General features: G+C 45.3%; 1 protein-coding gene across 1 annotated transcript in view; it reads right to left on the bottom strand.

The window, feature by feature from the left end:
• NDE1 (nudE neurodevelopment protein 1) overlaps positions 1-23,115 on the bottom strand; it is a 39,224-nt gene that overhangs the window by 10,662 nt on the left and 5,447 nt on the right. The window contains exons 2-4 of the mRNA XM_010839892.1: positions 15,549-15,675; positions 13,575-13,728; positions 9,195-9,343 (exon numbers count right to left, since the gene is read on the bottom strand). Coding sequence (XP_010838194.1) covers positions 9,195-9,343; positions 13,575-13,728; positions 15,549-15,631 — 386 coding nt within the window. The 5' untranslated portion in view covers positions 15,632-15,675. The remainder of the gene's footprint in view (positions 1-9,194; positions 9,344-13,574; positions 13,729-15,548; positions 15,676-23,115) is intronic.

Raw genomic sequence — 23,115 nt, 5'->3', positions numbered from 1 at the left:
GATGAACTTCAATTGGATCAAAAACTTAAAATCACTAATTGGTCAAAATCTACTATTGGCTTCTGGAATGCCAGAGAAATGAAGAACAACTTCAGTGGCATTTCTGGCATTCCTGAACTTGTGTGGATCAATAACTACCTGACTGTATACAATCAGTTTGACTGGGTAATACCAGCAGGGCACGGCGCTTAGGTCTATTGTTACTTTGTGAATATTTACTTTCAACTAAAGGTAAGTACCCTAGTTGTCATCTGAGTGACAAATAGCTCTATGTGCTTTATATGCTGAAATATATAAAAGCATATCTATATACAAGAGTAAAATGCAAAAAAGCATATTTATTATAGTAAAATGATGCAATACATAATGACTGTGAAAATTGTTAATCTCACAGTTATGAGAAACTGAAAACAGGCAAGCGGAAAAATAGATTTTCAGTAAATATTCATATTAAGAGATACATCTTCTCTTCAACAGAGGAGATTAAGAAGAGGAGGCAAGAATACACAGAACTGTCCAAAAAGTGTTTTAATGACCTGGATAACCACGAAGGTGTAATCACTCACCTAGAGCCAGACATCCTGAAATGTGAAGACAAGCGGGTCTCAGGAAGCATTACTACAAAGCTAGTGGAGGTGACAGAATTTCAGCTAAGCTATTCCAAATCCTAGGAGAAGGCAATGGCACCCCACTCCAGTACTCTTGCCTGGAAAATCCCATGGACGGAAGAGGGACTGGTAGGCTGCAGTCCATGGGGTTGCACAGAGTCGGACACGACTAAGCGACTTCACTTCCACTTTTCACTTTCATGCATTGGAGAAGGAAATGGCAACCCACTCCAGTGCCTGGAGAATCCCAGGGACGGAGGAGCCTGTTGGGCTGCCATCTATGGGGTCGCGCAGAGTCGGACACGACTGAAGCGACTTAGCAGCAGCAGCATTCCAAATCCTAAGAGGTGATGGTGTTGAAATGCTGCACTCTATAGGTCAGCAAATTTGGAAAACTCAGCAGTGGTCCCAGTACTGGAAAAGGTTAGTTTTGATTCCAATCTCAGAGAAGGGCAATGCCAAAGAACGTTCAAACTACCGCACAACTGCACTCATTTCACATGCTAGCAAGGTAATGCTCAAAATTCTCCAGGGTAGGCTTCAACAGTACATGAACTGAGAACTTCCAGACATACAAGCTGGATTCAGAAAAGGCAGAGAAACCAGAGACCAAATTGCCAACAACTGTTCAATCACTGAGAAAGCAAGGGAATTCCAGAAAAACATCTACTTCTGCTTCATTGACTATGCTAAAGCCTTTGACTGTGTGGATCACAACAACTGTGGAAAACTCTTAAAGAGATGGGAATACCAGATCTCCTTACTTAGCTCGTGAGAAACCTGTATGCGGGTCAAGAAGCAGCAGTTAGAACCTTACATGGAACAAAAGACTGGTTCAAACTTGGGAAAGGAATAACATAAGGCTGTATATTGTCACCCTGTTTATTTAACTTATATGCAGAGTACATCATGCGAAGTACTGGGCTGGATGAATCACAAGTTGAAACCAAGACTACTGGGAGAGATATCAACAACCTCAGATATGTAGATGATACCACTCTAATGGCAGAAAGTGAAGAGGAACTAAAGAGCCTCTAGATGACAGTGAAAAAGCTGGCTTAAAACTCAACAGTCAAAAAACTTAAGATCCTGGCATCCGGTCCTGTCACTTCCTGACAAATAGAAGGGGAAAAAGTAGAAGCAGTGACAGACTTTGTTTTCTTGGACTCCAAAATCACTGTGGATGGTGAGTGCAGTCATGAAATTAAAAGACACTTGCTCCCTGAAAGGAAAGCTATGATGAACCTAGACAGTGTATTAAAAAGCAGAGACATCACTTTGCCAACAAAGGTCCATATAATCAAAGCTATGGTTTTTCCAGTGGTCATGTATGGATGTGAGAGTTGAACCATAAAGAAAGCTAAGCGCCCAAGAATTGATGCTTTTGAACTGTGGTGTTGGAGAAGACTCCTGAGAGTCCCTTGGACTGCAAGGAGATCAAACCAGTCAATCCTAAACAAAATCAATCCTGAATATTCACTGGATGGACTCTGGTCATTTGATATGAAGAGCTGACTCATTTGAAAAGAACTTGATGCTGGGAAAGACTGAAGGCAAAAGGAGAAGAGGGCAGCTGAGGCTGAGATGGCTGGACAGCATCACTGATTCAAGGGACATGAATTTGAGCAAACTCCGGGAGACAGTGAAGGACAGGGGAGCCTCGCGTGCCACAGTCCATAGGGTGGCAAAGTGTCGGACACGAATGAGCGACTGAACAACAACAAAATTTCCTGAATCATTCAAGGTTACCCTTTCACAAGGTCACCCTCTACTCAGTTGAAAGCGTTATTTAATTTTACAGACATACAGCTGGAGGGACCAAAATAAACCAATAGTTGATGGTGCTGAGAAATTACTGTTCTTGCAGCACATGGTCAAATTTTTCACACATAACTACTAAAGATGTATAATGAAATTGTAAAGTTTTAAAGTTTTTTAAAAAAATAAAACTTCAGCATTCCAGAACTTTATTCATTCTAAAATGATGATTTGGGTCTCTACCTGTTAGGGAATTTAAATAAACAGTTTTGTTTAGGCTTCAAAGATAAAGCAGAACAGACCTCTGACCTTGCTTCTAAGCTGCCTGGACACTGTCCTGACTGGCTGCCCTGAGTGCAAGAAGACAGGGGACAAATCTTGAAATTGTTGAGCCCCTGGAGGGGCCTTGGCCAATCAAGCCCCAGGCTTAGCAACACAACATTCCAAGCTTTACAAGAGAAAACAAATAGCATTAACATGAAACCAGGGCTGAAATTTGCTCACAGATTGATGATGACATCAGTTTGTGTCCCAGGATTAAAAGCAGGAACCCCAAACTGCAATATCTGAAGTCTCACCCAGAGCGGATGCACTGCCTGGGCCCTTTACCCAACTGGGACTCTAGATGTGCTGTGTCACGAGACTTCCCAGCACTGTATGAGTCTGGATGTTGGTCAAAACCCAGCACAGTACCCTCTGCTGTGTCTATTTCTCTTTTCTTTTAATGTTAGTATATTGAAAGTAAGCTAGATAACCTCTAATAAATATTGGTATTATTTATTTGTATATAACAAGTGGCTTATTTTGTTAACAAATCTTCAAGCTTGCGACAAAAGTGAAAACTTTGGCAAAACACTACCACATCTGATGGTAACATTCAACTATTCGCCATTTATAACTTTATTGCTACTCTGTCTCAGGTATTCCTTAGGAAAAGGTGCAAGGGTTCTTTACATACTCTAATGTACTGTCTATAGATTATAAGATAAAGTCAAGCATGTATCTGCTGATATTTTTTAAGTGGACCTGTCTTTATACTTAGAAATGTCTCTTAATAGTAGGATTCCCTCGTGGCTTAGATGGTAAAGAATCTGCCTGCAATGCAGGAGACCTGCGTTCGACCTCTGGGTCGGGAAGATCCTCTGGAGAAGGAAATGACAACCCACTCCAGGATTCTTGCCTGGAGAATTCCACGGACAGAGGAGCCTGGAAGGCTACAGTCCATGGGGTCACAAAGAGTTGCACACGACTGAGTGACTATCACTCACATGCAGCTAAAGGATGAATCCAATGGATCTTCAGGAGAGAAAAACAGAGAGAAAGGAAGGGAGAAGAATACTAGAGGAAAATAGAACTAATTGCTATATATACCTTGGATTGCAGATAAGCTTGCCTACATAGAAATCCAAGTAACTTTCAACAGTAACACATGCAACAGACAAAGATGGAAGACAAATGAGAAACTCCCCAACGCTTTAAATTCTCATCATAGACAAATAATAAACATCTTCTGAAACTGATAAGAAAAAACAACTAGCAACCCAATCTGAAAATAGGCAAAGATAAACAGAGTTCACAGAAAAAGAAATAAAACCGTTATTAAACATATGAAAAGGAACTCAAGGTCATTCACAATCCAGAAACGTACTTATTTGTCACCTATTACACTGGCAGAAATTCAAAGCTTAAAAAAATGCTGTTAGTGAAGCTATTTGGAAAACAGAGACTCACACAGGTGTTGGGGATGTGAACTAGTACCACGACAGAGAACAACCAGGTAAAAACTATCAAAATCACATGCATATATCCTCTGACCCAGGAATTCCACTTCTGGAAATTTACAGATATTCATCGGTGCAAGCAACGAGCATCATTCACTATAGCAACACTTATCACTGCAAAAGAATGGAAATGCACCAAATATCCATCCACAGGGGGACAGATAAATAAATTCTTATGTATCATACAATACCAGCCATACAATAAAATAGTATGTGCTTGGGAAGAAACCACCACCAACAAAGAATGCTCTGTGTCCTACTACAGAAAGACCTCCAAGATCTGTTATGTGACAAGGCAAGAAGTACAATAGTGGGTACAGAATGCTCTTTTGTGGAGAAAGAGACGGGGGAGTGGGGGGAATAATACAAATTTCTGTTTTTATTTGCTTGAATTTGAATTTAAGAAGGCTAGCCCTCTGAATGGTGTTTCTGAATCACGTGAATGCACTCTCTCTTGGTGACAGGCTGCATGATGGCTCCCAGTTCTTCACCCTCCCTCCATCCTCACCCTTGCTTCAGCCTCACTGTGGGTGGAATGTACTTTCCCAGCCCTTAATGTGGCTTGGCCGTGTGACTTGTTTTCATCAATGAGTGGAAATGGTCGTATGCCAGGGGCTTGCCAGAAATCAGAATATACTATAAAGGCCACAGTAATCAAGTCATTATGGAAAGTGGAAGTGTTAGTCACTGAGTGGCATCTGACTTTTTGCAACCCCACAGACTGTAGCCCGCCAGGCTCCTCTGTCCATGGAATTCTCCAGGCAAGATTACTGGAGAGGGTTGCTATTCCCTTCCCCAGGGGATCTTCCCAACCCTGGGATCGAACCCAGGTTTCCCACATTGCAGGCAGATTTTTTACTGTCTGAGCCACCAGGGAATCTCTAGTCATTATGGTGTTAGCAGTAATTCACAAATTGCACACTGGATCAAAAGAGAAAAGAATCTTGCATTAGATTCCAGAATGTAGTCAGCTCTCCACACCTGTGGGTGGCATATCCTTGGATTCAACCAACTGCAAATCCAAAAAATTAAAAAAAAAAAAAACAATCCAGAAAGTTCCAAAATGCAAAACTTGAATTTGCCGCTCACTGGCAACTGTTTATGGAGCTTTTGATTGATTGTATTGTGTGTGTGCTTAAAATCGCTCAGTTCTGTCCAACTGTTTGCAACCCCATAGACTGTAGCCTGCCAGGCTCCTCTGTCCATGGGATTTTCCAGGGAAGAACATTGGAGTGGGTTGCCATTTCCTTGTTCAAGGAATCTTCCCGATCCAGGGATGAAACCTGTGTCTCCCATGTTTCCTGCAGGTAGATTCTTTACTTCTGAATCACCAGTCTTGGGTTATATTAGGTATTATAATTAACCTAGACATAATTTAAAGTATATGGGAGGCTACACATGAGTTATATGCAAATACTATACCATTTTATTTAAGGGATTTGACTACCCAATTCCCCCATGGATACCAAGGGACAACTGAAGGAAAGGTTCACATGTGACAGAGATGCGTTCAATTCAGTGGAAAAGAGATGAAGTGTTTAACACAAAGTACTGGCACAAGTGGCTATGTACCTAATGAAAATAAAATAGGACACAAATTTATACTAGATCCAAAAGTAAATGCCAGGTGGATTAAAAGCATAAGTTAAAACAATTAATTAAAAAATCTTTCAGACAAATTAAACAGAATACATACATAATCAAATGATCAATGGACTTCCCTGGTGGTACAATGGATAAGAATCCACCGGCCAATGAAGGGGGACACAGGTTCGATTCCTGGTCTGGGAATCTTTCGCATGTTGGGGAGCAACCAAGCCCGTGCACCGCAGCTACTGAGCCTGCGTGCCTAGAGCCCGTGCTCCACAAGAGACGCCATTGCAATGAGAAGCTTGTGCGCTGTGATGAGGAGTAGCTCCCCTCCGTCCCCCAGCCACTGGCTGCAAAGAGAGAAAGCCTGAGCACAGTGAAGACCCAGCGCAGCCAAAAATAAATAAAAACAATCCAGGGGATCCCCATAGTGAAGTCTGGAAATCTAGAAGCAGTAAAAGGAGACATAATTGATGACCTAAGAAAGAAAAATATTTGTACGGAAAGTCATACCACAAAGTCAACAGATAAGTTTATTCTGCAAAATATGTCTTCAAGACAGGACAAAAGATCAGTAGCAAAAATACATAAAGAACTTTTACAAACTAACTTTTTTTAAAAAAGGTTCCACTTCTGCTAATAATAAGCTCAGTTCAGTTCAGTTGCTCAGTCGTGTCTGACTCTTTGCGACCCCATGAATCGGAGCACGCCAGGCCTCCCTGTCCATCACCAACTCCTGGAGTTCACTCAAACTCACGTCCAAGGAGTTGGTGATGCCATCCAGCCATCTCATCCTCTGTCATCCCCTTCTCCTCCTGTCCCCAATCCCTCCCAGCATCAGGGTCTTTTCCAGTGAGTCAACTCTTCGCATGATAAGGTAGCTTGTATCAAACCGAATATCCTAGAGATTACAACTACAAACTCCGGGTAAAAGAAGCAAAACTGACCTGAGCCCTGGCAAAAGCTGGAAGGAAGCCAACATGTGGAAGGAACAGCAGTGACCGAGTGCTGTATCTTTACAAGCTTTGAGTCTATGGCTTGGGTGATAAAAATCTACCACCTTGGGGGAGTCCCCACTTCTGCATTCCCCCATCTCTGACTGACCCAAACCATGCAGACACGAAGCAGCCTGATTAAAAGAATAAGATTTCAGCTACTTCCCAACAAGGGGAGACAGAGTTTGGAGTGTGAGTTCAGCACACTTAATAAACAAACAAACAAAAACATACCAGAATCCATAGCTTCTGTAACACATCATTCATAATGTCCAGAATGTAATCCAAAATGACGAGACAAATGAAGAGCAAGAAAATGTGACCCAAAACTCAAGAGAAAAGGTGATTACAGGAAATCAACCCTGAGGTAACCCAGATGTTATAATTAGCAGAAAAGGATCTTAAAGAAGCTATTGTAACTATGCTCAATAATAGAGGAATAGGAAATTTTAGATTTGAAGATAACGTACCTAAAATAAAACAGTACTGGAACTGACTTCCCACCAGAACTCAGGAGGGAAGAAGGAGTCAGTGGACCTGAAACTAGATCAATAGAAATGATCGAATTTGAGGAACCAAGAAAAATAAAATTAGGAAAAGATATGAACAGAGTGTCAGAGACCTGCGTGACAATATCAAAAGGACCAACGTGTGTGTAGCTGGTGTTCCAGAAGGACAGGAGAGAAAGAAAGGGGCAGCAAAAACACTTGAGGAAATAATGACCAAAGTTAAACTTGGCAAAAGATAAATTTACAGACCAAAGAAGCCCAGCAACCCCCTATCAGGATAAACACATACAAAATCTAGGAACATCACAATCAAACTGCTAAAAACCGAAAATAAAGTGAAACTCTTGAGAGCAGCCAGAGAAAAACACTAGATTATACACAGGGGAGTGACTATTTGGGTTACCACTAGCTTCTAACCCCCAGTAAGGAGTTCAGAAGACACATCTTTAATGTGCTGAAAGAAAAGAAAAGAAAAACAAAACCCTGTCAACCTGAATTCCATACCCAGTGGAAATTTCCTTTAAGAATGAAGGCAAAAGAAAGACATTTTCAGAAAAACTAAAGAGAGAATTCACCATCAGCAGACCTGCACCACAAGAAACCCTAAAGGAAGTTCTTCAAGCTGAAGGCAAATGATAACTAGAGGGAAACTTCAGGAAGGAATGAACCAGAAACCAGAAACATGTGGGTAAATAGAAAAGGCTATCTTTTTAACCTCTTACTTTCATGCATTAAAGCTACAGCATAAAGTTTGAGGACAGTAAGTGAAACTCTAAGGTTTCGAGACTGTTACATTTGGTACACGGTTAACCAAGTAGACTGAAAAGTTGCACATTCAGTTCAGTTTGGACTGAAAAATTGTCTAAACTGATGGAATTGTACACGCCTGATGATCGGTGCATATTGCTGTAATTTACATCTAAATTTTTAAAAATGCTTTCTTAAAAAAAAAAAAAAAAGCACCTGGCTCACAGCAGTTATTCAATTACTATTATTTATTATTGTTAGTAGCCTGCTAAACTATAGAACATTGGTTTCAGAAATATTGTCTTCTTATCACTGAAAACAACGCAGATGTCCATCAACAGATGAATGGATAAAGACGTGGTACATATGTACAATGGAATATTACTCAGCCATAAAAAAGAACGAATTTGAGTCAGTTCTAACGAGGTGGATGAACCTAGAGCCTCTTATACAGAGTGAAGTAAGTCAGAAAGAGAAAAACAAATATTGCATATTAATGCCTACATATGGAATCTAGAAAAATGGTATTGATGAAGCTATTTGCAGGGAAGGAATGGAGACGCAGATGTAGAGAATGGACTTGTGCACACAGCGGGGAGGGAGAGGGTGAGATGGATGGAGAAAGGGGCATCAACACATATACGCTCTCAGGCTTAAGACGGACAGCTGGTGAGAAGTCGCTATATAACTCAGGGAGCCCAGCCTGGAGCTCTGTGATGACCTAGATGGGTGGGATGGGGCGAGGGGAGAGAGGGGAGATATATATATATATATATAATTATGGCTGATTAGAGTGATTGTGTGGCAGAAACCAGCACAATATTGTAAAGGTTAAAAAACAAAGAAAGAAACACCATCTTATCTCAGGGCCAACTGAGCACATGCTTGTCCTTCCGCCCAGAATGTTCTCACCCTGTACTCTTCCCCTGGATAATGCTGAGGCATCCCTCGGTCTTGGCCTAAATGGCATTTCCTTTGAGAACCCTGGCCCAGCATCCTCCCAGCAACGGACAAATGAATATCTCAGATCATATGCCCCCACAGCACCCTGGACATGCAGCACTTCCTGCTTGTTGTCCATTTCTCATGAGGCTGTAGAGCCCAAGGGCCCTGGCTCTGCTCTCTGCTGAATCCCCTACCCTCAACACAGTGCCCGGTACCCAGAGACAAAAGGATCCCAGACCTCCTTTCTCCTTCCCCACATACCGTTTGGCTCTTTCCAGGTCATCGTTGGCTTGCTCCAGCTCTCTGATGTACTTCTGCAGTTTATCTTTTATGGCTTTCGTCTGGGCAAGGTCATCCTCTAAGGCTGAGATCTGCCGGTAGCCTTCAGAATGCTGTGTTTTAAACTTCTCCTGAAGGACAGAATCGCCACTGAGTGAATGACTTAAGATTCCCAACAAGGATGTTTATTTCCATTCCCTGTCATCTCCTTAGGACGCTGAAGGTCAATCCTGGGACGTACTCTCTCCCATTGCGGTGCACGTGTGTGGTTCCTAGCCACTAAGCATCTGTTCCTCCCCTCTGCATAGCCTGCCGGCACCCCAGTTTCTTGAGGACCTCTTGCAGCCTCCACCACGGCCAGGGGACAAGCCTAAGCTCAGTCATGAGAACCTTCTGTCCATAGACATGTGCTCTTGAGCAAGTGAGGGATGATGGGGGGAGCCAGGGGCCGTCAAGTTGTCCAGTTCCGAGTGCTTCCTGAGCATCTGTCTGTACCTGGCCCCCTCCCACAATGGTCCTCACCACCTCTGGTGTCCAGAAGCCCCCAACCATCTTAAGCAGTCATTCTGTGCAAGGTGTCCACAGCCTCTGAGCTTGACCTGCAAGGGCCATACTGACGCACTTCAGTGACATCCCTGGGTTACAGGGACAAGGGCAGGAATCACAGTGACTTTGGTGCTCGTGCCTCACAGTCAGAGCGGGACATCGCTGACTCAGTTCAACGACTGTTCTGACTTTGTGACCCAGGATGCCCTCCCTGTGGCATGGGGTATTTAGAAGGAACTTGGGCACCTCTGGGGGACGGAGGGAGAGAAGGGGAGGCAGGGGAAGGAAGGAGGAAGGGAAGAGAAGAAGGAAAAAACCATAACTGTTGTTTCCACCAGAAGAAGCTTAGTGTGACCTGGCCAGTGCTTCCCGAGGCAAGGAACAGCCCAGATGAGGTCTCAAGAATCTGTTGCCCTGCGGTGACAGCAGCTAATGTATACTGTGGGCTTCCCCGGTGGCTCAGTGGTAAAGAATCCATACCAAGCAGGGGGTGGGGGTTCGATCCCTGGAGCAGGAAATGGCAACCCACTTCTGTATTATCGCCTGGAGAATTTCATGGACAGAGGAGCCTGGTGGGCTACAGCCCATGGAGTCTCAGTAACTAAACGACAAGAGCATTTACCGCAGGCTACTCTGCGCGAGCCTCTGGGCTCAGGACACCCCTCCCGCTGCCTGACTGAACGCCATTTCGGAGGTGTGAGAATGGAGGCTCAGGCCCATCGTCAGCCCAGAGTCAACCAGGAGCAAACAACTGAGCCAAAACCCATCCTGGGCGACCCGGGCTCGTGCTCGCGAACAACGACGCTCAACAGCCCTGGACCACTTCCGCCTAGGTTCACAGAGGAACTGATCACACGCGTGTGCATACACACTCACACGCTCCCATTCTCTCCCTGTCTGGCTCTGCTTTCAAATTATTTTCTATCACCCAACAATCTCACCACCTTTCCCTCATCCACAAACAGGAACGAAGACACTCCCTTCCCCCAGGAAGTCTAATGTGAAAGTGAAAAAAAAAAAGCCCACTCCTCTTCTTTCCTCAGCCCAGTACACAAAGCTGTTGCTAGAAACAGTCTGGAGGCTCTGGGGAGGGTGAGGTAATGGCGCCCGGGGCCAGAAAGGCGTGGCCAGAGCCATCCCGAGAAAAGGGCCTCAGGATGGACGGTCACAGGGCCGGGGCCTCGCATCCTCACTCCACTCAGTCCCCTCAGATACTCCACTTCCTGGCTGTGAGCACAGGAAGCGTCTCAGCTAAGACAAGCAGGGGCCGAGCGGGCCCAGGCTCGGGCGAATTTCCAGGCGTGGCTCGGATCGCTCCCACCCTTGGCCTGGGTACACCCCCAAAAAGAAGAAAACAGGAGGGTACAGGACCCCAGACCATTAACCTAAATTCCTACGTGGGTTCCCAGAGGACACGATGAACGGGCTTGTCCACCAGCACAGAGATTCAAATGATGTCCTTTGAACTTGGGGACATGAAAAAGCTGTTGGGCTTTCATCTGGGGCTAATTATAATAAACTGTCAGCTGATGGAGGCATCAATAGACGCTCTGTTGGATCCCTTACAAGCTTTTTTATTCATCTGGTGATGAATAAGCCAGTTGTCAAGGAGTCCGACTCAGTTGAAAACTTTTCTCTTAGGTGACAGAAATATGTGCCGGGGGCCATTCTTCACTCTGAGGTCGTCCCCTTCCTCACCCTGTAGCTCATAAACCTCACAGAGAAGTCTTCTGCCAGTTCAAGTGCTTGGTCTGGAAGTGCCTAATTACTTAGCACATGCGTATTTATCAGCATCTGTGCAGGTCCTCCTACCCTCTCCAAACCATGGTTCAAACCACCAGTCTTCTGACCCTGAGCCCCCTTCCGTGTAAAAGCTGTCATGGTTCCCCAGTGCCTAGGGCAGCAGTCAGCCTGTTAACAGAGTGAGTGACGTGGGCCAGGTGTAACCCACAAAAGACACTCAGCCCCTGACGTCAGAGCTGATGGGGGGACAGTAGCTGGGACGGGGTGACCTTGCTCTAACCAACCTGCCTTTTGCAGGTATGGACGAAGGCCAGGCTGGGGTGGCAGGAGCCACCAGAGGACGATCAAAGGAAACCGGAAATCCAAGTTCTTACAAAAAGCCTCACAATTCTGAATGCAGATATTAAATATTTTTTTAAAAGACCACTAAAGAGATAAATGTTACTATCCAAAGAATGAACCATAACCCTCACCTCTAGTTAACAGCCTACTGCAATATTTACAGAGAAGCATGCAGAAGTTGGTGATTCACTTTGAAATGCACTGGGAAGACAGACTGATGGATGGACAGATAACAAAGAGCAAGTGTGGCAGAGGTCATTGGCAGAGCCCAGGTGGTGGATATACAGGTGTTCGCTGGGAAAGTCTTTCAACCCGACCGTGTGCTTGAAAGCTCTCATGATAAAATGTTGAGTGAAAATCACCAAAGGCTTAAGCAAACAACATCTACGGGCCAGACTGACCTGTGTGGATGGCCAGTCTGGGCTCTATGGTCTACACCACTAAAGCTCAGAGTCCACCATCCAGCTTCCAAAGTCTGTGGGGTCTTCCCTGTGCTATTCCTCATCCCTCAATCCCAATCCATCTGCTCGCCTCACTTTCTCCTGTGTGCTAGTAAACCCAGGTTCCCAAGGTCCACTTGATGTTCACTCTTGCCTGTGTCTGAGCATCTTTTCACTAAAAGCTTCTGGCCGTCAGGTTTGTCTTCACCACGAGCCTTCCAGGGGCAAAGGGCACACCTCTTTCCTGTGCGTCACACCTAGCCCTGGGCTCACACTGCGGGACCTTGGCTCTTTCCCCCCGGTGGCTCATCAAAATAAATATGAGCAGCTCTGTTTAAAAAAAAAAGAAAGAAATTAAGAAAGAAAAAAAAAGACACGCAGGTCTGCTAGGGCCCCACCCAGACTTCCTGAGAACGAAACTCTCAGGGCGGGGTGGGGCCAGCCCTGTCTGAGGTTTACAAAGCTGGCCAGGTGACCCTGCCTGGCAGTGATAGCCCAGAGCCGTCTCTAAGGCCAATGTAACACTTCGTGATCGCCTGCTAACCCATACAGAGTGTCCAGTCTCTACCCCTCAGAGCAGTGGTTCTCCAGGTACTCAGCAATGACCGCAGATACCTCTGTGGTCACCACCTGGGGCAGGGGGTACTACTGGCATTCAGTGGGTGTAGACCAGGGATGCCGTTGAACACCCCGCAACGTAAAACTCAGCCTGACAACAAAGAGTTGTGTGGCTTCAAATGTCAACAGAGGCTGAGGAGCCTGAGTTCTGTCCAACAGAACTTTCCATAATGATGGAGACGTTCTACAGCCTCTGTGTTCACACTGACGCCCACTAGAGATGTGTGGCTACAGGAGCTACCATTCCGGACAGCATAACCCTGGGCCTTATAACAATCAGCAATTCCAGCCATGATCCATACTCTAGAAAAGTCTACCTTCCACATGTGCTCTGGGATTGCTAAACATGGCCATGGGACACGTGTGAGACCCGTCTCTTTAGTTCAGTCGCTCAGTCGTGTCTGACTCTTTGTGACCCTGTGGACTGCAGCACGCCAGGCCTCCCTGTCCATCACCAACTCCCGGAGTTCACTCAAACTCAAGTCCATGGGAGTCAGTGATGCCATCCAGCCATCTCATCCTCTGTCTCTTACAGGGGCACTGGGAGCTCAAGTGCCCCACATGCCCGCAGTTCTAGGGGTGGGAGGGGGCCACACCCACAGGCTCCCTTCTCTGGTCACGGGTGCTGGACACCCACCCACACACCTGGGTGTGTCTCCGCTCACCCCCTCACCTTGATGGTCTCCAGCTCCATGCGAAGGTGGTTGTTTTCCATCAGCAGGTCCCTGTTTTTGCTCTCAGTTTGTTGCAGCTGTGTCTCCAGTTCCGCCTCGTATTCCCGGCTTTCCTCCTGGAATTCCCGGAGCTCCTCTTGGGTGTTCTCTGCCCTGCGGGATTCCCAGATGTCAGCTCATCACTGAGCGCTTATGCGTTGCTGAGTGTTAGACATGGATCTGCTCCTTATTCAACTGGCTTTTGAGGCAGGAACTGTCATTACCCTCATTATACAGATGATGAGGTCATCTGTCTCAAGGTCCTCCCAGGAGGCGCTAGTGGTAAAGAACCTACCTGCAAATGCAGGAGACTTAAGAACCTAAGGTTCGATCCCTGAGTCAGGAAGATCCGCTGGAGGAGGGCATGACAAGCCACTCCAGTATTCTTACCTGGAGAATCTCATGGACAGAGGAGCCTGGTGGGCCACATTCCACAGGGTCACAGAGTCGGACACGACTGAAGCAACTGAGCACACACACGCACGTCTCAAGGTCAAACAAGTCAGAAACAGGGCGTGGAGCTGCCCCCAGGTGTGCCCGACTCCACAGCCCTTTCTTAACCAATGCACCGTCCAGTCATTCATTCAACGTGTAGTTTCTGGAACCCAATGTATAGTAAATATACTTCAGACTGTATACTCTCTGCAGAGTTATTTACAAGCAGAAACTGGACATAATACAAAGGTTCATTTACCATACCACTATCTAGGGTCCCTGCTCCATATCCCAAATACCCAATTCTGGCTTCTCAACCCTTAAAATTCAAGGCTTTTTTTTTTTTTTTTTAACAAGCCCTTCCCTGGTGGCTCAGACGGTAAAGCGTCTGCCTGCAAAGCAGGAGACCTCGGTTCGATCCCTGGGTCAGGAAGATTCCCCTGGAGAAGGAAATGGCAACCTACTCCAGCATCCTTGCCTGGAAAATCCCATGGATGAAGGAGCCTGATGGGCTACAGTCCATGGGTCCCAAAGAGTTGGACAAGATTGAGGGACTTCACTTTCACTTTAAATCAAACTAAGAATAAAGACATCAGAGGAGCCTCAGAGGAGCTGGAATAAGACCTGCCTGAGCAGATTACAAGAATCCATGAGAAACGACAGAAGAAACAATGTTACACACACACCCACAGCTCCCAGATAGGGACAGGGAAACACTGGTTTCAAACTAAAAAACTTGTAACAACCTAGACAGCTAGCTACAGGGAGAAGTTCTCTCCCACACACCTGAGGGCTGACCAGATAAGGCATCTGGGAGTTGATAAAACACTGCCACAATTTGATACTCTCTAAAAATGTGTTAACTTCAAATCATATTCATTCCCAAGCTGTCACACCCTATTAATAGAGTGGTACAGATCATTGGGATATGCCAATACCTAAGATAAAAAAAGTCTGAATGTTAAGTTTTTCATAGCTTACTTATCCTGGATAGTATAACTTTGGAGGAACTAAGGTGTTTGGCAGTGGAAAGAATCAGAACATGAGAAATTCCTTAAAAATTTATTGACCTAAATAATTTTGCCTGTTACAAAATAGCAACAATAAAAAGACAATAAAAAGAAACTGTTTACACTTAAAAAAAAACAACAACAAAGAAACAAACAAAAAACTCTGCCAGAAAATAAGCTTGGGAGTGGCACAGCCTTTTGCTTAGGACCCTCTAGGCTCTGGGATTCAAATCCCAGCTCTGCTGCCCCTGCCCCCCACCAACCCCACCCCGGCTGTGTGCCCTTAGACAAGTTACTTGCTGTCACTGAGGTTCAGTCCCCCATTTGTAAAATGGGGTGAGAATGGTTTCTCCACGGGCCACCATGGAGATTTAATTGAGATGATGTATGTTCAGTTCTTCACAGGGCTTGGCACACAGAAGGCCCAAAGTAAATGTTCGCTGTCATCACTGTGGGAAGAAAACGAAGGGTGAACTTGGGAGAACTGACCTCTGCTTGTAGGTCATAGCCAGGTCTTTCCAATAGTTGGCCTCTTCCTCCTCGGAGCTGAAGGTTTTGCCCGAGTCCGCCATTGTGGAAATGGGGGGAAGAGTTCACTCCTCTTGGTGCATAATGTCTAGGAGAGAAAGTTTTAAAGCTATTACCCACATCTAGTTAAACAGCTGATCTTTAATAGAGTGGGGGGGAAATTCCTGAACTTTATGTTGGATTAATTGCGGCAAAAAAAAAAAAAATTGCCAAAAAATTAAAAACTAAACCTAGACAAACTACAGTTCATTATTTACATTACATTCATTACATTATATTACAATATGTTACATTCCAAGGATGGATACATATACCAGGATTTGCTGATTTTATTACATTGGAGGGAAGGGGAAAGCAGGGCAGCTTAGGGGTTCTAACTTAGACAACCCGGTGCTTCCACCATCTCCATCATCACAGAAGGAGAATGTCAGAAGGGAAGTCTGCAGGGTGAGGGGATACTTGACACCAGCTTCGGACACTTTTAGTTGGATTTGCCTGTGATCCATCAAGATGTAACACCGGATCTGAAACTCGGGGTGAAGTCCGGGCTAACAACACAAATTTAAGAGTCATGAGTTTGGAGCTGGTTCTTCCCTTTTTCTTGTGACTGAACCATCGAAGAATCAACTGAGGATTATTTATGGAACTCTGAGGCGTGCCAGTATCTGAAAGCTGAGCAAAGAAAGAAACGGTGATGGAAGGAGACAGGAGAAACAAGTGAGAGAGATGAGAACCAGAAAAGTGACTATACTGGAGGAGACAGTTTCAAGGGGAAAATGGGGAATGAATGTTCCATGGTATCTGAGATGCGAGAGAGAGGCTAGTAAGATGAGCTCTGGAAAATATCCACCCACGAGACTTGGTGAAATGTTGGTCACTGGTGATGTAAGCAAGAATGGTTTCAACACCAGAAGGAGGGATAGAGGGGGTGGAGGAGTGACTGGGAGGTGAGGAAGAGGAAGTAGACAGGATCTTGGAGAACTGGGTGTGAGAAGAAAGGAGACGAATCAGACAGAGTCCCTTGGACAGCAAGGAGATCAAATCAGTCAATCCTAAAGGAAATCAACCGTGAATATTCACTGGAATGACTGAAGCTGAAGCTCCAATACTTTGGCCACCTGATGCGAAGAGCCGACTCATTGGAAAAGACCCTGATGCTGGGAAAGACTGAAGGCAGGAGGAGAAGGAGGCAGGCAGCAGAGGATGAGGTGGCTGGATGGCATCACTGACTCAATGGACATGAGTTTGGGCAAACTCTGGGAGATAGTAAAGGACAGAGAAGCCTGGCGTGATACAGTCCATGGAGTCACAAACAGCTGAACTCGACTTTAGCGACTGAACAACAGAGGGTAGTGGTGACAGGCTCTGAGGATGCTGAGCTATCCAGGACAGAGGTCAGGAACAGATTCCTATTAACAGTTCTCAGTCCTCGGACTCCTTGCTGATAGTGTTTCTCAATGTTAATAGCTTATTTTCTCAATTTGTTTAAGACTCTGAGTTTGTCAAAAGGTTATTAGGAATTCAAATGAGATTGCTCCAAAGTCCCTTCTTCCCTTCAAGATAGCTCACAGTTCTGTCTTTGGGGAAAAAAGAAGGAACACAACCCCCAACTCTGCAAGACATAACTAACAAGCCGAATATCTAGGTAAAAGATACAAATCATTCCGCTAAATAAGTCAGTTTTGACATGGACACGATTACCAACCAAGTGGGTCCCTGGTAGAAACTGAACAACGATACCTACATCTGAGTAAAGCACTTACTGACAACTCTACATCTGTTAGGACCTGTCTTCACATCTCTCCCTTCAAATTTCTCACCCTTCCCTGATTCAGAAAAAACATGCCATGTCCCCACCCACTCCCTTCTGGGGAACAGAGTTTCTCTGAAAGCTTGATCAAAGCAGAGAAGCTAGAGGGAGTACAAAGTTAACTTGATTTTATCCCTCAGTCCGGCATCCCTTCTTCCATCTTTTTGTAATAGCACCCCAATGTTCTCTTGGAGGAACCAACTCTACACTCTTTCCATGGGGCTCAGGTGGACTTGTCATCAGCTACTGTACCTAGGAGATGGCATGTGACTACTCACGCCTCCAGCGTCAGTTACAGGCTCAGAGGTGCACCTATCCCAAAGCTGAGCCCAGCGACAAGGGTGGGTCTAACCCAAGTTGAACCAGTGACAAGGATCAGCCTAACTCAAGTTAAGCCAATGACTGGATCAGAGGTGGGCCTAACCCAAGCTGAGCCAATGATTGGCTCAGGGGTAGACCTAACCCAAGCTGAGACAGTAAGCGTCCAGGCCCAGGCCTTTCAAAGAGCCATCAAGAAAGAAACTCTCTGAAGGTGTAACTAACCTTACTATAATGATAATTTCACAATATATACATGTCTCAAACCACCGTGTACTACACCTTAACCTTATACCATGTGATATGTCGATTATATCTCTGTAAAGCCGGGATCCGACGGGGGTGGAGTGGAGAAGAAACTCTCTTTCCATCAGGGTTTGTGGCGGTCATCTCTCTATCACAAGGGAGAAGGCTGCCTGAGAATGAAGCCAAAACAAGAAAGCAGGGCCAAGAGGTGGACACCTGGGTCCAGTCATCCCTGACTGAAGGTGAGGAGGGGTAATCAACTTCCTTTCTTGGCTGGACCAGTTAGGCCTGGATTTCTGCTACCAGAGAGGCCTAATGAATGTTTGGAGTGAACGATCTTGTTTGCTGAAAGTAGAAAGGATAAGAGCACCTAGAGTGTAGATAATAGTTATTACCACGGTGACAGGCAAGGGCAAACCTAATTCTGGTAATCCCTGCTCAAGCCACAAGCTCTAATGAGCCCAGAGCTCATCCAGTATGAGGTCACCAGACAAATGTCTACAGTGTTAAGAGCCCAGAGCCCACGCAATCGTGACTGAGTGCCGTGTGGCCATCGATGACTGTGTGGACAGTCTCAACCTCACGGCATCGGGGAACTCTGCATACAGGAGGGTGAGAAAGTCAGGAACCAGGAACAATGAATGTACACTGACTTTTCCTGCTGCTTGGAAAAAGCTCATGTTCAAGTTCATCATCATGAGTCCCCGCCTACTTCTCTAAACATTTCCTACAGCCCTGCCCCTCACCTGCTTATGCTGTAATCCCACTGCCTTCTTTCTGTTCCTTGAACATACCAAGCGTGCTCCCACATCAGGGCCTTTGCACTGGCTGTTCTCTCTGCCTGGAATGCTCCTCTTTCAGATCTCTGCCCGCAGAGTCCCTTCTTGCCATTCAGACCTCAGCTGAACCATCTTCCCTAGAGAGACCTTCTCTGAAGATCCCACCAAATACCTCCTCCAGCCCTTCACTGCCACATTAATCCCTGCTTCATTTTATTTCATTACTTTATGAGTTGTGTTTCTGTTTTATCTGAAAAAGTTGGCTTAAAACTCAACATTCAGAAAATGCAGATCATGGCATCCAGTCCCATCACTTCATGGAAAATAGAAGGGAAACAATGGAAACAATGACAGACTTTATTTTCTTGGGCTCCAAAATCACTGCAGATGGTGACCGCAGACATGAAATTAAAAGACGCTTCTTGGAAGAAAAGCTATGACAAACCTAGACAGCATATTAAAAAGCAGAAACATTACTTTGCCAACAAAGGTCCATCTAGTCAAAGCTATGGTTTTTCCAATAGTCACATACATATGTGAGAGTTGGACTATAAAGAAGGCTGAGCGCCAAAGAATTGATGCTTTTCAACTGTGGTGTTGGAGAGGAGTCCCTTGGACTGCAAGGAGATCAAACCAGTCAATCCTAAAGGAAATCAGTCCTGAATATTCATTGGAAGGACTGATGCTGAAGCTCCAATATTTTGGCCACCTGATGCAAAGAGCTGACTCATTAGGAAAGACCCTGATGCTGGGCAAGACTGAAGGCGGGAGGAGAAGGGGACGACAGAGGATGAGATGGTCAGATGGCACTACCGACTCAATGGACGTAAGTTTGAAAAAGCTCCAGGAGATGGTGAAGGACAGGGAAGCCTGGCATACCACAGTTCATGGGGTTTGCAAAGAGTCGGACACAACTGAGCAACTGAACAGCAACAACTGGAATATCAGTTTTGAACACAGGGATCCTCACCATCATTTTTTTTTCCCCCTAAATTCCCAATGCCATGAACAGTGCTGGCATATAACAGGCATTCAATAAATGCTTGTGGAAGGAAAGAACACAGGGGAACATAAAGATTGACCACTCACTGGAAGGTGATGTGAGATTAAGGAAAAGAAGCAAGAGACCCTCTGAAGGCTAGTTTTTATAAATCCCTAGGATACTTAATGTGTATCTGCATGCTCAGTCACTCAGTCATGTCTGACTCTTTGCAACCCCATGGACTATGGCCCCACCAGGCTCCTCTGTGATTCTCCAGTCAAGAATACTGAGTGGTTTCCCAGTTCCTTCTCCAGGAGATCTTCCCGACCCAGCGATCGATTCTGTCTCCTGCATCTTCTGTAACAGCAGGCAGATTCTTTACCACTATGCCACCTGGGCAGCCACCATACACACCTGATCTTAGCCAAATGGCCGAGAAAGGGACTTAATAGGATGGGGAAAAACCTTTCTCGCTCAGCACCCGAGTGGCATCTCATTGATGGCAAGGGGCTGAAGGACAGGGTGTCATGTTGGAAACTACCCACTTCCCAGGTTTTCATGATAAGGAATATTCAGAACAGTTACTGGAGTTTTAGTAACCTTCATCCTGCAGCCTTACCAAAGATGAGTTTCAGAAAAGGGTACTGTTATCATGGCCAGTGAGGCTTAGAATTTAAGCCTCAGTAAATAAATGAAACTGAGCTTTTTTAGGAGGTGCTTCCACTGTGGCTCTAATTACAACCCCTGCATTTTAAAAACACCCCTTAGGGAAGAAGAAGACAATGCTCAAGGCTAAGAGGAAAGAAATAACAGCTCAACTTCACTCTCTTATGAAAGACCACACTTAAAAACCTAAACCTTTCCTTTTTTCCACTTGAAAATATCTCAGAAAAGTTCTAATGTGCATTCTTGTCTGCCACAGACAGCAGGCAGGATGACTGGCAAAGGTTCCCCTTTCCCAGCATTACAAGTTTATCATCACCTTCTGTTTGTGGAGTGCTAGGCATTTAATATGTCATTTCCAAACAACTGGATCCTTTCTGTTTACCTCGAAGATGCTGGAGAGAGATAGAGAGAGACAGCGTGTGTGTGTATGTGTGTGTGTGTGTGTGTGCACGTGCTAAGTCACTTCAGTTGTGTCTAACTCTTTCTGATCCTATGGACTGTAGCCCACCAGGCTCCTCTGTTCCATGGGATTCTCCAGGCAAGAATACTGGAGTGGGTTGCCATGCCCTCCTCCAGGCCATCTTCCTGACCCAGGGATTGCTAAGGCAGTCACTGGGCTTCTTGGGAAGCTGGAGCAGAAACATTACCTGTCTTGGCCATCTCCATAGATGCAAAGGAGTGAGAGAGGCAAACCAGACCCAAGCGCAAGGGAGACTTTGAATTCAAATTCAAGGTCTCTTTGGGGTTGCTGATAGACTGTATAGAAGTCAGATTCAGTTTTTGGGCCAAGCGGTCTTTTAAAAGGCACTGTGACAGACAGGTGTCAGTGCGTAGTCATAGCATCCACAACTTTATACACACTATCTTCAAGCTGGATACTGCATGCATTTATTGCATCTGTGTCAAGGGATTGAGCTTGCTAACTTGCATTCTCAATACACCATCCTGCTGCATCCTGTCCCAGCAGCTCTGTGGGCAAACCTGCTGGGCACCTCCAGTGTATGGGCTACAACATACAAGCACAAACTGGGATCTAGTGGTCCCAGAGGTATTTATTTTCTGTTTTGAATAATTTAGATCTATTACTCTTACAAAAGCGTTTCAGCAAGCTTTTTTTTTTTTTGGCATGTTTTCCATGATCACACTTATTAGGAAAGTCTGAAAACACACTTGAGATACACACCTTTGATTTCAAAACTCTAGAAAAGACAAAGCAGTCTTTCTCAGCTCTCCTCTGAGTGAAGAAAGCCAGCACAGCTGGTCAGGGGCAATCCACACCTGCAAACCATCAGGGATTAACTTCTCCACCCCAACCACACTCCTTCCCAATCAAAACACAGGGGAGAGGGGGAGAAAGCGGCTGCCAAAGGCCAGCACAGGCTCCCACAGCTTCCACTTTATGACGCAGGCTTTACATTTTGCATAAGTGACATCACTGGGGCAAAATCAGTCAAGAGTCAGCAAGTCTGACTTCTGTCTCGGTGCTTTCAAAGTCTGAAATGATCTACCCACAAAAAAACACCTCAGCAGGCATGCAAGGACAAATGCTCAAGGGTGTACACCATCACTGATGTAATGATGAGGGGGAGCTGGAGAAACTTAACTGAAGACTGATCGGAAAACTGTGCAGCTAAGAATTAAGAGTAATGATATGGAAGAAAGTTCATGTTAAGAAAGTGCCATTTTTCTAGTGTGTAGCACATGGAACTCTGCTCAATGCTATGTGGCAGCTTGGATAAGAGGGGGCTTTGGGGAGAATGGACACATGTATATGTATGGCTGAGTCCCTTCGCTGTGTACCTGAGACTACCACAATGCTGTTACTTGGCTGTACCCCAATACAAAATAAAAAGTTTAAAGTGTAAAAAAAGAAAGAAAAAAAAGTGCCATTTTTGTTTGCAAATGTAGCTTCCACTGTGTACATAAACAGAAAAGGGTCTGGAAGGAGGTACCAGAATGGGAGTAAGGCAGCCGATAAGATGAGAACTTGTTCCTGACACCTGCTACAATAAATGTTTTTTACAATAAGCATATATTGCTTTTGAAATCTTAAGGAGCTTAAATGTGAACAACAACAAAAAATCCAGAAAGCTACTGTCCAGGGAGAATTTTACGCTACTGAACCAAGATGCCAGGGAGGGAGCTTTTCCTACAGTGGTGCATTCCCCTCCATTCTTTTCCAAAGATTTCCCAACACCCACTAAGTACTAGGTGCTGCTGAGCGCGGCAGACCCAGAGCACCTACATCAGGACTAGCTGCAAACGTTGTACCAACTGCAGACACAAACTTTCTGTCTACCAGCACGGTCCTGTTGGGAATTATCTTGTGAGCAAAGGGAGTGCAATCTCTCTGGCCTCACACGTTCTAAAGCAAAAGAACACACTCCGGAAACAAAAATAACATCCTAACAGAATAAGGCAAGTTAAGAAACTATTATCCAAAATGGGATAGAACACACCAACCAGAGGCCTCTGACACTTTAGGAGCATGGATCATTTGCATCTAATCTGACACAAAAGACACACCAAGAGGAAAAATTTAAGTTTCAAAAGTGGCGAAATACGCATGGTGGAGGCTGGGGGGCGGGGGGGGCAGGGGGGGGGGTCGGGGTCAGGACGGGTCAGAGATTAGATAACAGGTGGCTCTGAGAGTTCCAGGACTACGACCCAGGGATCGAACCCAGGTCTCCCGCATTGCAGACAGACACATTACTGTCTGAGCCACCA

This window comes from Bison bison, unplaced genomic scaffold, assembly GCF_000754665.1.
Source record: "Bison bison bison isolate TAMUID 2011002044 unplaced genomic scaffold, Bison_UMD1.0 scf7180017864135, whole genome shotgun sequence".
In the NCBI taxonomy this organism is placed as follows: Eukaryota; Metazoa; Chordata; class Mammalia; order Artiodactyla; family Bovidae; genus Bison; species Bison bison.
Note: the sequence above shows the minus strand (reverse complement) of the source record. Positions and strands in the feature narration are given on the sequence as shown.